The sequence below is a fragment of the Mus caroli genome, chromosome X (assembly GCF_900094665.2).
Source record: "Mus caroli chromosome X, CAROLI_EIJ_v1.1, whole genome shotgun sequence".
NCBI lineage: Eukaryota > Metazoa > Chordata > Mammalia > Rodentia > Muridae > Mus > Mus caroli.
This window is the reverse complement of record NC_034589.1, coordinates 90,998,810-91,015,735: the sequence shown is the minus strand read 5'-3', so window position 1 is coordinate 91,015,735 and position 16,926 is coordinate 90,998,810. Positions and strand designations below refer to the sequence as shown.

Sequence of the window (16,926 nt, the reverse complement as noted above, 5' to 3'; positions counted from 1 at the left end):
TAATTGAGGAAAATACGTAATAAAAAATTTATAAAAAAAATTTTGAATGCCCTTTAATAATTTCTATATGTACTTTTTGATCTTCATTAGCTGCCTTTAATGAATTTAATGAATCCAAGGCTGACATGCACTGAACTACTAGAACAATAACTTCTTTAACTAAAGCTCTGGTAGCATTTTGAGCACCAGTAACTCTGTCTTTCTTCTCATTCACTTCAATATCACTTGTCCCTTCAACCTTCAACACAGCTTCTCCATCTGAAAATTTAGCAATCACTCATTCAGCTTTCCCTTTTTTATAATCACTAGTTGTGATATATAATTCCCCAGTGATTTCTTGCATCCATTTTTTTCAATTTGAACTTTGTCAACTTTTCCTTTCAAAAGCGTGGCATCATCTTTGGTGACAATGATCTCTCCAACTTTTCCTAAGTCATGGGTTTTAACATCTTCAAGATTTAGATTCAATACCTCTTCTTTAAACACTGCACCAGCAGTAGCCATATCTGGAAGCTGGCTCTTTTTATTGTCCCCAAATCCTGGAGCTTTGACTGTTAACAATCTTTTAATCTGTTCAAAACCAGTGTGCTTACAGTTTCTGCATCAACATCTTCAGCAATTATGATCAAGGACTTTTGATAAGCATTGGAATTTCAAGAGCAGGTACAATGGACTGGACATTTTTTTGTTGTTGTTGTTCAACAGAACATAGGCATCTTGGAATTCACATTTTGACCTCTTGATATGTTAATAAAATACGGGGAAATATATCTTCTGTCAAACTTCATGCTTTCAATAACTTCTAATTAATCACTCAGGATTTTTCTATTCTTCACTGTGATGACACCCTTTCTTCCAACCTTTTTCGTTGCATCAGAAATGATGTTTTCAATGTCTTTGTTTCCATTTTCAGAAATTGTAGCAATATGAGCAATTTCTTCAGGGGTTGTTAAAGATCTAGCCTGTATTTTAAGTTCAGCAATTACAGCATCAACAGCCAACATCATACTTCTCTGAATTTCCACTGGATTAGCCCCTTTACTGACATCCTAAAAGCCCACCTTGGCAATAGACACTGCCAGAACACTAATAATGACAGTGCCATCCCCAGCCTCTTTGTTTGTGTTATTGGCAAAGTCCTGGACAAATTGAGCCAAGGTATTTTTGTATTTATCATTTAAATCAATTTACTTTGCAACAGTCTTGCAATAGTATCCCCATCTTTTGTTAATTTGGGATTTCCCCAACTCTATTCAATGATCACAGTTCTTCCCCTTGGCTCCACTTTAACAGCTATAGCATCTGCTAAAAGGTCTACACCTTGAAGCATTAAGGCTTAAGCATCCACTCCAAATTTTACATTGTTGGCATAAGCCCCAGTGAGATGAGGATCCAGTGCCCAGAACACTGATCTCATCTGGCTAAGGGACTGTGGGTAGTTGAAGCATTTCTGTGAAGAAGTGGTGACAAGTGAGAGCATATTGCAGCTTTTAAAGATGTGTTCAGAGACTCACCTATGTCCCCAGTGCTATTTAATTTTGTAGTTCCATATCCTGTTCTCCTTGGTGAACAACTCCAAACTTTTACCACATACTTCAAGTCTGACCTGTTCTGTACCTCACTCCTGACCTGTTCTGTACCTCACTACCAAAGTCTCATTTTAAGTCAGATAATTGAATTGCTGAATGCTTGTATAGCACACTGAGTTACTGACACTTCTAAAAGAAACCTTTGTAGATATGAAGTGAAGGTTGGTCACAGACAGATGTTAAAATAGCTTTCCAAATGTCACACATCGGACTGAAATTTGAACTTATTAAGCCCAACTCTAGAATTCTGCTCTTACTGCCTGGATTAGTAACTGTTCTTGTCCCTGTGACAAAATATCTAATATAAACAACTTAAAGGAAGAGATGTTTATCTTGAGTCATGGTTTGAGTACATCATGATGGGCAGGAAATAATAGAGCAAGCAGCTCCCAATATAGAGGTCAGGAAGTAGAGTGGTAATAACTAGACATTTGGTGCTTTACTCAGAAGTGCAGTACATAAGATATTGCTGTCTACATACAGAATAGATCTTCTTCCTGCCTCAAATTTTCTCTGGAAATGCTATCGCAGACATACCTAAAGAAGGGTTTCACAAATTCCTACAACCTCTTCAGTTCAATTAAAGTGAGAACCAAAATTAATTTTCACATGACCACTCTGAAGGCTGTTATATTGTTATATCTGTTATACTGTCATTATCAATTCTAGTAACATATTTGCATTCACATCTATGAGTCGCTCCAGTCTCAGATGGAGAGGTTTTCTTTGTATGACTTAAGATTACATCTTTCATTAGAGTTCTTAATACCATTTTTCTTGTGTATTTCCAGATGTAGATTCACCCGCCCACCTGGATCTTTAACTTCTCTGCTCATCTATCTCCCCACATACACCATGTTCAATTCTCTCCTTGCTTCTGTGGTTCCCTGAAACTGGTGCCTTTCTAAGCCTAATCTGACTTCCTCTACAAGTAAGAATTTTACAGTTCTGCCAACATTTACTGTCTCATTTTCCTCACTTCCTTCTCACTACTTCATCCTTACTCTATTATTGATTCAAATGTGTCCCTTCCAAAATATTATATATTGAAGTCTTCACCCCTATTAGCTCAGAATCTGACCTCATTTAGAAACATGGTCAAATTAGAAAGAAGGAAATCAGTTTTAAATGAGGTTAGTAGGGCGGGTCTCCATTACCTATGAACTTTACAAGGAGAACTTTAAGTGCAGAGACACACATAAAAAGAAAATGGCCTGAAGGTAGAATGCTTTGGTTGGTTGTTCGTTTGTTTTTGTCAGTTTGATACAAGCTAGAGTTATCTGCAAAAAAGAACGTCAGTTAAGAAACTGCTTCCATTATTAGTATAGGCAAGTCTACAGGGCTTTCTTAACTAAGAATTAATGATGGATAGCCAGCTCAATGTGAGTTGCCCTGTTTCTGGACAGACGATCCTGGGTTCTATAAGAAAGCATGCTGAGCAAGCCATAAGAAGCAAGTTAGTAAACAGCCTCCCTTCATGGTCTCTACTTTAGTTGCTGCCTCCAGGTTCGTGACTTGCTCGAATTCTTGCCCTGACTTCCTTTGATGATGAACTGTGATATGGAACTGTAAGCTGAAAGAACCTTTTCCTCCCCAAGTTGATTTGGCATTGGACTGTATTAAAGCAATAGAAACCTAAAACAGAAATTGGTATCAGGTTCATGGGATATTGCTGTGATAGACCTGACCATACTATTTTGAAGAGTATTGTAGATGGACGTTGGAACTTTGAGCTAGGAACACCAATGATTGAGTGATCAAAGCTTAATTGGGCTTGTGGGAGCTTGACTGATAGAAGTGCTGAAAGAGATGCGGATGATGGAAGACTGGCTTGTGCAGTTTCAGAAGGAAATGAAGACTCTACCAGGGCTATTTATGGGATATTTTATATTAAGAAACCTTGATTCTGGTCAGCTAGACCTGAAGGCAGGTCATAGTCTCTTGTGATTAACAAGAGATTAGCACTACTGAAATCAAACATTTGCTTTACTGAGACAATGGATGCTGGTTCCCTGTGGCTGGGAAATAAGCCATGGTTAAGAAGAGACCAGCATCATTTAGGAGAAATCTTCTGGGAATATTTCCTCAGGATCAAAACGCAGAAGATGTGATCCAGGGTGACCAAGGTTGTATTCATGCTGGCCGCTGAAATTGGTAATGTGTAAGAGTTAGGTGGTCCTGGATTTGAAGGCCTAAAGGGGTAATAGAGAGCCTCTGAGGGTTGTCAATATTGTCAGAGATGAGAGTCTCTGAGGAGAAGTCAGGAGAGGCCACTGGTGAAGATTCATCCTCAGTTGCAGTGGAGACCCAAGAATGAGACACCAGGAATATGGGATGGCCATCAAGACTAGCAGCAGCTGTGGAGTGGAGCTAGGCTGAATTTATGAAAAAAGCTGATTATGCTGCAAATGGCAGAGCAGGATGATTGGAACATTGCAGGTCTTTAGGAGCCCAAAAGATTGTGATCTTGTCCCAGATATCAATCACTGAACTGTTCACAATATTGTATTTTGATTCTGTTTTGGTCTGATCATGACTGTGCCCTTGTTCTTCCCTCTTGGAGTAAGAAAATAAATAACTTATATTTTATTGTATAGAATCCCATACATGAGCAATTTTAGGCTTTATCTACTTGGTAGGTACGAGGTCCTGGATGGTATAAGAAATAGAGATGAGCAAGCCAGAAAGTAGTGTTCTCTGCATCAGTTCTTGACCCTAGATTGCTGCACTGATTTTCCTTAGTGGCCTGAGAGTTCTAAGATCAAACAATCCCTTCTATTTCCAAATTGCTTTTGCTCATGGTCTTTAATACAACAAAACTTAGAAAACAAGGAAAATACACCCATTTACAACCCAAGAAGACTGACTCCTGAAATAAATAAATAAATAAAACAAGACAAAACAAAACAAACAAACAAACAAACAAACAAACAAACAAAAACACTTCCATCACAGCCCTTAAGGAAACAAGTGGTGGCACATGCCTTAAATCCCAGCACTTTGGAGGCAGAGTTGGGCAGATCTCTGTGATCTACAGAGAGAGAGAGAGTTACAGGACAGCCAAGGCTACACAAGAAACTCTGTCTCTAAAAACCGATAAACAAAACAAAACAAAAATGAGGTAATCTCCTAGTTCTTTAATGTAGAGCTCAATTTTCCAAGAACTTAAGACAATGAAATATCTGTTGTTGGCATCATTTGAGATATTTCCTAGGGCCACCCTGAGAAAATTAATACAACCTCTTGCAACTTCCATATGATAAAAATGAGTAGATAGTTTGGATTCAGGTATGTCCAACCCATGGCCCACAAGCTACATGGTGCCCTGGGATAGCTCTGAATGCATACTAACAGGAAAAAAAATCATGAAGTTGCAAGGTCAAAAGTTGGGAGCTACCTGAGACCTTTTATTGATTTTGTCTGACATTGTGCTTCAAAGCTTTTAGCCAAACTACTACAGTAATACACAATAACTCTTAAATAAGGAAATGTTTCACACCCTGATGGAATCTACAGAAACTACCTCAGATTGTAAACATTTCTAATTACAAAATGAGGAAAGCTTTTATTTTTTAATCCAAACAACAACAACAAAAAATCCCCAATGCATGGTGTCTTATGCAAAATTATGCCTTAAAAAAAAGCAACAGGATTTCTCAAAAAACAAAAACAAAACCAAAAACAAACAAACAAAAAAAAAACTGCTAAATCTTCCGGTAATAGTGAATCAGATAAAATCCCAGATAACTCAAAAGAATGATATTAAGTATGTTCAAAGAAATCACAGTGCATACAAACACCTGAATAAATTCTAAAAGAAAAGAGTGAATGAAACAAGGAAGCCACTAATTAATATGAAAGTTGAATTCAATAAAAATATAGATATACTGAAAAATCAGAAATACTAGAAATACAAATAAGAAAAACAAAAACTATCATAGTAAATAAACCTAAAATATATAAGGGCTTGAGAGAAAGAAAGAAAGAATAGTAAGGGGGAAAGAAAGGTAGAGCAAAGAAAGGTGGAGAGAATGACAAGGAAGTAAGAACAATTGACATCTATGGGTCATTAGGAAAAGATGGAATCTATTGATCATGGGCCTAGAGGGAGGAAAAAATCATGCTACAGATTTAGAAAAAACTGTCAGTAAAGCCACCTCAAACATTTCTCAGACATAGGTAAATGGATGCTGCTCCAGATGTAGGAAAACATCTAGTCAAAAAGAACAGAGAAGTACCTACCTATATCATATTACAGTCAAAACATTATAGATGTATATGTGTTTTATTAGAAATAATAATAAACAGAAACAGCAAGTTATATGTAAAGTCAGTATCATCAAAACAACAGATTTATGAAAAAAATTTAAAAGCAAACAGGGCTTAGAATAATGTATTTCAAGTTATGAAAGTCAAGAGCTGCCAATCTAGACTATTATACCCAAAGCTAATCTGTCATGACTGGGCAAGAAAGTAAAACTTTTCATGACAAACAAAGCAATAAGGGAATTCAGACCACTGAACCAGCTCTACAGAAAGAAACCTTTGGACTCACTGTGCACATTTAGAAGGCTACAGGAAATCATAAACCATGATAGAATAACACATAAGAAAGTGAACACTAGAAAAACATCCCAAGCTATAAAATCAACAAAATAAAAGACATTAGTACATATATCTTAATAATCATTCTGAATATGAATGGCATCAATTTCTCAATAAGAAGACACAGACTATTAGTGAAGCAATTTCAGCATGTGTGCGTATGTTGTGTGTGTTGTGTGTATGTATGTATGCACACATATGCACTAAAATATGAAAATCTTCAAGTTACTACCAAATGATTCCTGGTCATAATTCTGCAAGGAAGTACTTCATTACTAAAACACATGTGAATCACATCAAGGGTCAGAACAATGCAGATTATGCTTTGCCTAATGGAAGAAGATGAAAATGTGTATAAGAATCAATTCTCAAAGTACAAAAAGAACATATAACTCCAGACATGATGGAGTGATGTATGAGAAAGTAAGAGAATATACAATGCAGCCTATGAAAAACAGCCCTAGAGAGATAAACAAGAAGTAGTAGAATCCTCCCAAAATATCAGTTGTCCAGTAGAAAGATAGGGTAGCTCACCAAGAAACAAAGTCTCTCAGAGCTCAGGAATAGGGTACTAAGAGCAAAACCTAATGCAATTTTCTATGAAGATTTTCTTTTCGTAAAAAATATTCTCCAAGAAGGTAAAAGTCAAACAAATATAGACACAGGGTTAAACAATGTCTATTTCTTTGTCACCTCTAAGAAACAAAACACATCTTCATGAAAACACATATTATCTTAGAGGCAAACTCTGGAAAAGGAGTTTCACACTGAATTAAACTAGGAAACAATAAAATGTTAATGTTCTAATGTATGACAAAGTAGAATGCATATTAAAATAAGTCAGGCTAGGTTTGATTCCACACACTTTTAACCCCATTACTGCTGAGGGAGATGCAGGCAGATATCTGTGACTTTGAGGCTCTGGTCTACACACTACTGGGCTACTTAGGGCTGTATCATGTGACCATGTGAAACAACAACAAAAAGCCTCATTAATTAGAAGAAAGTTAATTCATACTGGTTAAGGGAACATCTGATCAACAAAACAATTTTAAATACATATACAAAGAACATTTGTGCACTCAATACTATAAAACAAACTTAAATAATATAAAGTCACAGATCAGCTACAGCAGAAAAAAACTAAGTCACTTTATTATCCCCACTTTTAACTTCCTACAACCTCCTCTGGTATCTGTCATTACCTGCATAAACATAATGCAAACAGGGAGGAGACAAGTCAGAGAGACAGAGGAAGAGATGCAGAGAGATACACTTATGTGTAAATAAAAACAATTCTTTAAAACTATTCTCAGTAAAATGCTGATCTCACAAATGCATCAAAAGATCACACATCCACACATCTTGTTCATGTTAGCATCCATACAGAGATCCAGAGATAGTTCAACACATATAAATTAATAATTATATATCATCACATGAATGGATTCAAGGACAGAAATTATATGATCATTTGTATAGATACAAAACCACTTTTGACAAAGCACAACATCGCTGCATTATAAATGTTCTGAAGAGATCAAGAATAGAAGGAACATATCTCAGCATAGTAAAAGATATTAAATATAAGAAGCAGTAGCCTACTATGATAGGTTTGAATGAGAAGGAGAATGGACCACATAGGCTCATATATTCAAATACTTGGTCCCCAGCTGATAGAACTATTTGAGAGGATTAGGAAGTGTGGACTTGTTGGAAGAATTTAAAAGCCTATGCCATACCAAGTTAGCTCTCTCTCTCTCTCTCTCTCTCTCTCTCTCTCTCTCTCTCNCTCTCTCTCTCTCTCTCTCTCTCTCTCTCTCTCTCTCTCTCTGCCTCCTACTTATAGATAAAAGTTTCTGATGCTCAGGAACCATACCTGCCTCCCATCACTGAAAAAGCAGAAGTAGTTGCATTTCTGTGAGTTTGAAGCCAACTTGGTTTATATGCTAAATTCCAGGCCAATAAGGGCTACATAGTGAGGCTTTCTTTCAAAGAAAACAAAACAAACAAACAAATGAAGAAGTGAAAAACCTCTATGTTAAAAATTTTATAACACTAAAGAAAGAATTAAAGCAAGACACTATGAGATGAAATATCTCCCATGGTTATGGAAAAATTAATATTGTGCAACTGGTTATAGTACTCAGAGTAATCTACAAATACAATATGATCCCCATAGAATTCCAATGGTGTACTTCACACAATTAAAAATAATTTTAAAATTCATGTGAAAGCATACATACAAAATACTAAAAATAAACACCTTGGATAGCCAAAGCAATCCTGAGCAGAAAGAATAATCCTTGGTTTCATGTTAAACTGCACAGACAAAGATAAAAAAAAATAGCATCGTGCTGGCATAAAGCAGAAACACAAATCCATAGGATAGAGAACACAGCTATAAGCCCATGTAGAAATAACCACCAGATATCTAACATTAATTTCAAAAATATACATTTTAGAGAAACCTCTTCAAAAAAGATTGCTAGTAAAACTGGATAGCCATATGCACTTGAATTCACTCCAAAAGCCAACCCCAAATTAACCTATGACTTAACCCTGAACTGGTGAAATCATTAAGCGGAATAGCATAGAAAACACCTCAAGGCAGAGGTATATGAAAGGACTTCCAAAATTAGATTACCTTTTTTCAGTAAATGATGCTGACAAATGGCAAACAAAACCTCATACAATTCAAAAGCACTGCACAGTTTCCAGTTAATGAGTGAAAAGACGGAGTATAGAATGGAAGAAAATCTGTTAGATAAATATCTGACAAGAATATTATGTAGAATATAAAAAAAAGAATTTAGAAAAGTAAACTGTAAGATATCAAACAATTCAATTAATAAATGAACTAGTAAACAGTTCTCATCTGCAATACAAAGAGCAATCATATAAAAACTATTCAAACTCACTACTGATCAAAGACATAGAACTTATAACTCCAGTGATATTCCATCTCATCCCAGTCCCAGACAGCAGTCAGTAAGAAAACAGAAAAGGAACCCTTACACACTTCTGGTAGCAAAGAAATGTAGTCTGGTTGCTATGGAAATCAGTATGGGGTTCTTCAAGAAAATCTCTCCTGGGTATTTACAAGTCAACAAACATACCACAAATATCCTTGGGCATCAATGTTTTATCACAGCATTATTCTCAGTAGCAAAGATATGGAACTAACCTGTTTCTAACTGAAGGACGGATAAATAAAATGTGGCATATATAAACAAGGAATCCTTTTCAGCCATAAGGAAGGACAAAGTTGTGTAATTTTTCAGGAAAATGCATGAAACTGGAGAAAATCATTTTAATCAAATTAAGTCAGAAACACAAATATCATACACTTTCATCCATTTAATCATACTTAGATTTTATTGAGATGCATAAAAACATGTATGTATATATGACCTAAAAGTATAAGTAAAACTGTCCTGAAGAACAAATGAGTGGAAGGATAAAATGCAAGAGTGAGGGTATATTGGCAGGGAAATATGCTCAATGTGCAGTATATACTTCCATGACATTGTCTTTACAAAACACTGTGTTATATGTAATATATAAACATAGCAAGAATTTGAAAAAATAATTAAAAATAAAATTTAAAAACTTATAAAGACAACTAAATAACACCCTACAATGAAAAAAATAACCTTGATGAGATGCTATAAATGACACATTTACAGCCACAGATACCAACATTAAATGGGAGAAAAATATAAAGGTTTAGTTCAGGTATGGTTTGGCCGTCACATAACACCCCAGGTGTTGAGATTTACATCCTATTGTAAAGTAATAAAATGGTTCAAATTCCATCCAGCTACAGCATTTAGAGATGTGATCTTGGGGAAGTTAATTTGCTAGAACACTGGGAAAAGCTTTCTGAAGAGACTAGACAAGTATACACACATTCATTTTCTGTCTCATCAAGTGATGGTTTGTACTGTCTCAAAATTCAAGGTCATTGCTGAATGTGGTTCTCAGACCTTATAATTACAGAACTGTGAGCCAAATAAACACCTCTTATTTGTAAAGTAGACTATCTCTGGTATTTCCTTATAGTAACCAAAAGTTACTTATTAGTACACATAAACAACATAATTTACACTTTAAGGAACTTGGAAAAGAATAAAATGAGATTATCTTGTACATGATGGATTATCAACTGAAATACATGAGCTACTGAAATTACAAAAGAAAACCTTCCTAGAACTCCAATTCACCGGTTAATTGCCTCTACCTTTCATTAAGTGACCTGCCCAGCCCAAGAATGTAATATGTTGAAAGGAATAAACCAGAAGACTAAAGTAAAAGGATTGTAAAGCCTTTGTCTGTTCATTAAGTGCTCCAACTCACCAGGCTCAGCAGCCTGTGGCCCACCAGTGTTAGATTCTAGAACTCCATGGGCATGTATAGAATATGGTCGACTGGCCTTATTCTTGAACACTACAGTCAAGATATCACCAACCTCTCCTCTGATAAGTGGACCTGATAGATACAAAAGAAGCACAAGATTCATTAGTAGGGTAGTGAAATGGGAGTTAATCTTCCCAAGACTTAAAAAAAAAAATTGTACCTAGTACCGTTTTCAGATTCAGAAGTCTTAAAATTGGTATTGCTACCCACAGCATGAGGATACTTCAAGCACAGAAATAGACTTCCCATTATCTCCAATTTTCTCACCCTATTTTTCTCTACATAATAACCAAAGGCTCTAGAGAATCTGAATTTTGCAGAATAGTTGATAGTAAGGGTTGAAATTTTTCCATATTTAGCACATAGAATAGCTGTAATCTCTTCAGAGGTAAGTGGTTCCTGTCTGGTCTAGAATGAAAAAAAAAGCCATTGTATAAAAGCACCATATGGCCATGATTAAATTAATGTATGGGAATAATAGTGCCTCTGTTTATCATTTTGTTTTTTATTTGTTGTAAAAGAATACATAAATTCATAAATTCTCCTGCCTCTGGAATCATAAAATCTACTACCTTCAGAGGATCCAAGTATCAAAGGTATAGAAAATTGAAACATTTTTGTTCCATGTTACAGCAGAATTCTTATTTCCCTCTTTTCTTTCAGTATTTATATTCATGGCCATTTTATAAAATAGGACGGTACTCTTAATATTTCACATAAAAATTTTGAGAATTAGGGATGGGGAAACCTCTCTGATATGATATAGATGCCCTAGAATCAACCCACTCTTTAGATGCTAGGATATAAGTAGAATTCCCTTACCCAGGATTCCCAAGTGCTCCTCTGGTCCAGACCTTGGCCGAGGTATTCTGAAAGTACCATCAGTGTATTCCCTGAATACAGCTTTCTTATATTTGGAACCCAGGAGCCCATCTTTATTGCTCAGGAAAACATGGCCATAGCTAGAGGAATCCAAAGACTGTTATTAGCATCTGACCTTCAACCTTTATTTTCAGATGTGGGGAAATTAAGGTAAAACTATTCTCATGCCCAATATGAAAGGGAATATATATCTATTCATTATAATGTCAAATTATAATACCATAATTGAAAATAGTAGGTTCCTAAACCTGTGTATATTATTTCCATCATCCTCAATAGATATTTGCAGTTTATTTCCAGTATAACTTACCGAAGATACAGAAACTTGTGGCTTTGATTACAGCCTTAATAGCTTTAGATTTGAAATTATTTTAACAAAAGGATGAGGCACAAAGTTTCAATTGAGCATCAATAGTTGCCATTGGAGATCAAAAATGGGAAGATATAGAAACATACAGATTTCTCATTATCGGATACTTAACAGTTGACAGTAAACATTCCAATAGGTGAGTCTCAAATATATAATCACTAGTCCAGAGTTGACAGGATTATGTACAGAGACAGTGTAGTGCAGAAGGAAAGACAGGACACAGAATGAAGCCTGCTGTTCCTACCCTTCCTTATTCTCTAGTAATGTAATATCAGCGATGCATGCTAGATGAAATCAAGGCTGACAAAAAGAAATTCACATTTCTTAGCTCACCCAGGAAGTTCACATGAAGACTTCAATGAAAACAATCAACTTATAAAGGTCAAGAATTGACAAAAAAGTCACATACTAAAGAAAACTATTGTGAATAATAATAGTTTTAATAATATTAAATTTAATAATACTTTAATAATATTAATAATACCTCAGTTTGTGTTTTCTTCTCCCTCTTTTTAGTAATAGAATCACCTAGGGCGGGGCAGTGGTGGCACATGCCTTTAATCCCAGCACTTGGGAGGCAGAGGCAGGTAGATTTCTAAGTTCGAGGCCAGCCTGGTCTACAGAGTGAGTTTCAGGACAGCCAGCGCTACACAGAGAAACTCTGTCTCGAAAAACCAAAAAAAAAAAAAAAAAAAAAATCACCTAGGTTTTATTGGGACATTTGGATGTTCACATAGATGTTACATTGTCTATGTTTATTTATAGTTACACATATTCATGTGAAAAGCTTGGGAGATACGACATGAGAAAATATAATATATACAACTTCAAAGTCTATCCTTACAGACAATGTTGCTTACCGTACTTGAAAGCTGGGAATAGCCATAACTAAAATGAGCATCTTGATCCCAAAGATGAAAGTAGGAATTGAGGGCAGCATAGTTCACTTGCCAGAACTGGATTCATATGTAAGTAACAGATAAAATTGTATCTTATTTATACTACTCTGTTTTTGGACTTTTTCTGCTTCACAGCTTAGTCTGTACCTTAATAAATGACCTTAAGGCATTTCATTGCTTGAATAAATCGCTATGAACTTTAAATCCTAGTGCAGGTAAGTTTTAGCTAATTAGAAGGGAAGCAATGCTAAGAGGTCAAGAATATAGCAAAGTCTTTTTCTTCAGCTCCATGATAATGAATATAGAAGAAACAAAGTACTGAAATTCAGGATTCCTCCATTCTGATCTCAGTTCTCATCATACTCAGTGAAATTATAAACATGCCTCCTACATTTAGTTTTAGGAAATTCACCCATGAAATGATTTTATGAGCTGTGACCACACCTTTTCTGAAGCCTTACCTGTCCTTCTCAGATGTGTTATGCCATTCCAGTTCCCAGCTTCTATCAGGGCAATAATCCCACTCTATCTCTTCTGCCATGATATAGTAGACTCTTGAAGCTTGGTAGTGTTGGCGTGGGCTGTCTTGATGACTAGAACACTGAGAGACATTATAAATTGCCCTCATCCCTTCCTCTCGGTGGCTGCCTGCTTGGCAGTAGATTTCAAATATGCCTAAAAGATGATCAGAGAGCAAAATCTGAGTCAGAATTCCCATCAGAAGCATGAGGGCATTACTTCCCTTTTCCTAGCCATACTGCAGAGAGCATCTATGAAAACATTTTTGTATACATTAAACTGCATTAAAGCTTATTGAGAATAATGAGGACAGAAGTCCAACTCCAAAGCTACTGGGTTAAAAAAAAGTTAAAGTTTTAGAGGAAAATGAGGAACTCCTCCAGGCTTTCCAAATCCTTAGAAACCTCTATTCTAAGATGGTAGGTAGCCCTAGTTGTTACTTATTAGCTAGGCTTGGAAGGGTTTCTAATTTTCTGAATGTTTCAATTCCACCTTCAATAAATTAAGAATGATGTTGCTTACTTCATTCAGCTGTTTTACAACCAAATATAATATGGCTGACAAAACTGATTATCAAGTCAAAGTTTTTGCTCCAGGAGTCTGGCAAACTGAATTTAATCATTGAACCCACAGTTCACAGATCATAGTTCACAGGAGACCCCACTCCTAAAAGATGTACTTGGATTTCCATATGTGTGTCATACCATACATACAGCCACAATCACCCATATATATTATATACAAATACATAGCCTATAGAAATTAATCCATAAATAGATATATATATATGTATATATGTATATGTGTGTGTATGTGTGTGTATTCAAATACATATCTATTCATATTCATATTCAAATTCATATATTCATATATATACATAATAAATGTTCAGTAAATAAAACTAGACAATCCAGCTTAATAATTATTACTTGATAAAAAGCATTAATCTCTTTTTTCTTATGAAATACTCCAATACACTAATAACAAACAAACCATACAGACTTAGATATTTGAAAGGTATCTATTACTGGCTGATTACATGGATGCTTACATTATTTCAAACTCACTCTCTCTCTCTCTCTCTCTCTCTCTCTCTCTCTCTCTCTCTCTCTCCCCCCAGTCACCTTATATAGTCAAACCTGACCTTGAAGTCATTATGTACCATAAGCTGGGCTCAAATTTGTGATATTCCTGTCTCAGTCTCCATAGTTCTAGGGTTACAAATACCAAAATGCCTTTTTACTGACTCATGAATAAGCTGTTTGTTTTCACTTCAGGATATTTGCAATTGCATAAGACTCTCTGATCAGAATTCATTACATTATCACTTTTCCTCACTATTTAGGGTTCAACTTATATGTCACATTTTTTTCAGAGAATAATTCTCTTGGACTCCTTTAAAATAATGTCATTGTCATTTTATCACAGTACTGCCTTTTGTTTTCTGACCTGTATCAGGACCTGAAGGTATTTATGTATATTATGAATATTCTGAGAGAAAACCTTACGCAGGGTTTCTATGGAAAATCTATGGCAGGCATGATGGTAGATGCCTGCAATCCCAGAACTTGGGATGCAGAGACAACAGAACTGATCATAAGCTCAAAGCAGGTCTAGGAAACATAGATGGTTTCAACACAGCTATATGGCAGAATTGTGTCTCCAACTACAGAAATTCACATGCACAAAAAGATTTTTTCTAAGTTTGATTTACTCCATTATCACAATCTTGAATATAGAAGGTATTCAATTAATAAGGGTTTAGTGACCAAATGCAATCAGCATTTATGATTTATGAGCACTGCACAAAAGCCGAGCCACTAAGATAGCTTAGAAAGGCCTGGCACTTGTTGCCAAGCCTGACAGCCTGAGTTTGCTTGTGGACCTCACATGAGAGAAGGAGAAAGCCAACTCCACAAACTTATCATCTTCCATGCCATGTGAGTGGTGTGGTGTGCAACCACATAAATAAGTTGGTTAAAAAATAGAAAAACAAAAGTTATGTTACAGGTAAGGGCCTGGTGTTTAAAACAAAGTTGGTTGGCCACTTGATGCTATGGAAACAAGAAGAAAGCATTCTGGAAGAGTCATATGACCTTGCATAAATGTCCTTACATCAATCCTACTTTTTAAGCCACTTCTTTTCAACCACCTTCTGTAAAAGTGCAAAGTCTTGTACAGAGTCTTGTACAAAGTATTGCAACTTCATAGTCTTAACACTTCAAGTTATGGTTACAATTAAAATTTCTCCACATGTAAAAATACCATTTACCATACCACATCAAGAAGGGAAAAAATCCATTGGCAACAACCTGCTTTAGTCAAGGTTTTGCTTCTTGATGTCTGTAGTGATCTTTTCACCTGTCTCATTTCACTGTCTAGAAATGGCTATTTATTCTTAAAAGATCAGTCTGAGACTACAGTCTCAGTCTGGTGTCTTCTTTCCTAGAAATGATGCAGTCTGTAAGTTGGGAAGACTTTGCCACAGATCCCTGTGTATTACTATAGTTCTGGGCAGATAGTGTCATCATGAACTTGGTCTATACACTTCTCTTTTCTACTATTAGTTATTACTATTTAAACAATTTTTATTACATAGTTTCTTAATTTACATTTCAAATGCTATCCCAAAAGTCCCCTATACCCTTGCCCTGCCCTGCTCCCCAACCAACCCACTCCCACTTCCTGGCCCTGGCATTCCCCTGTATTGGGGCATATAATCTTTGCAAGACCAAGGGCCTCTCTTCCCAGTGATGGCCAACTAGGCCATCCTCTGCTACATATGCAGCTAGAGACACGAGCTCTGGGGGTACTGGTTAGTTCATATTGCTGTTCCTCCTATAGGGTTACAGACCCCTTCAGCTCCTTGGGTACTTTCTCTAGCTCCTCCACTAGGGGCTCTGTATTCCATCCAATAGATGACTGTGAGCATCCACTTCTGTATTTACCAGGCACTGGCATAGTCTCACAAGAGACAGCTATATCAGGGTCCTGTCAGCAAAAATATTGCTGGCAATATATTATCCATTCTCTCCATACCTATTCAATATAGTGCTTGAAGTCTTAGCTAGAGCAATAAGTAAGATAGCTGAAAAAGATCAAGGGGATGCACATTGAAAAGGAAGAAGCCAAAGTATCTGTATTTGCCAATGATATTACAGTATATGAAAACAACCCCCCAAAACAATTACACCAGGAAACCTAAGTACTTAGATACAAGTTTAACTCATAAAAGTCAGTTTCCCTCTCATATATAAAGTACAAACTGACTGAGAAAGAAATCAGACAAATAATACCTTTTAAAATACCCTCAAATAATATAAAACATTTACATTAATTCTACAAAGAAAGTAAGGTGTATATATAATAAAAACTGTAAGACATTGAAAGAAATTGAAGATATCAGAAGATGGAAAGGTCTTTCACTTTTATGGATATGTAGTATTATTATGGGATAAAAGGGCATCCTATCAAAAGATTCAGTACAATCCTCATCAACATTCAAACACAATTCTTCTCAAATCTTGAAAAGACAATTTTCAGCCTTGAATGTAAACACAGAGAGAGGAGGAGAAGGAGGGAGAGAGAGAAGGGGAGAAGGAGGGAAAGGGATAAGGAGAAGGAGAAGGGGAGGAAGAGGGAG

The 16,926-nt window shown here is 35.9% G+C and overlaps 1 protein-coding gene and 1 pseudogene across 1 annotated transcript in view; both read right to left on the bottom strand.

Annotated features, from left to right (window-relative positions):
- LOC110287019 overlaps window positions 1–1,480 on the bottom strand; it is a 1,985-nt pseudogene extending 505 nt beyond the window's left edge.
- Window positions 1–16,926, bottom strand: part of Heph (hephaestin) — a 96,916-nt gene that overhangs the window by 18,739 nt on the left and 61,251 nt on the right. Inside the window, exons 14-16 of the mRNA XM_021153354.2 lie at window positions 13,226–13,439; window positions 11,436–11,575; window positions 10,554–10,685 (exon numbers count right to left, since the gene is read on the bottom strand). Coding sequence (XP_021009013.1) covers window positions 10,554–10,685; window positions 11,436–11,575; window positions 13,226–13,439 — 486 coding nt within the window. The remainder of the gene's footprint in view (window positions 1–10,553; window positions 10,686–11,435; window positions 11,576–13,225; window positions 13,440–16,926) is intronic.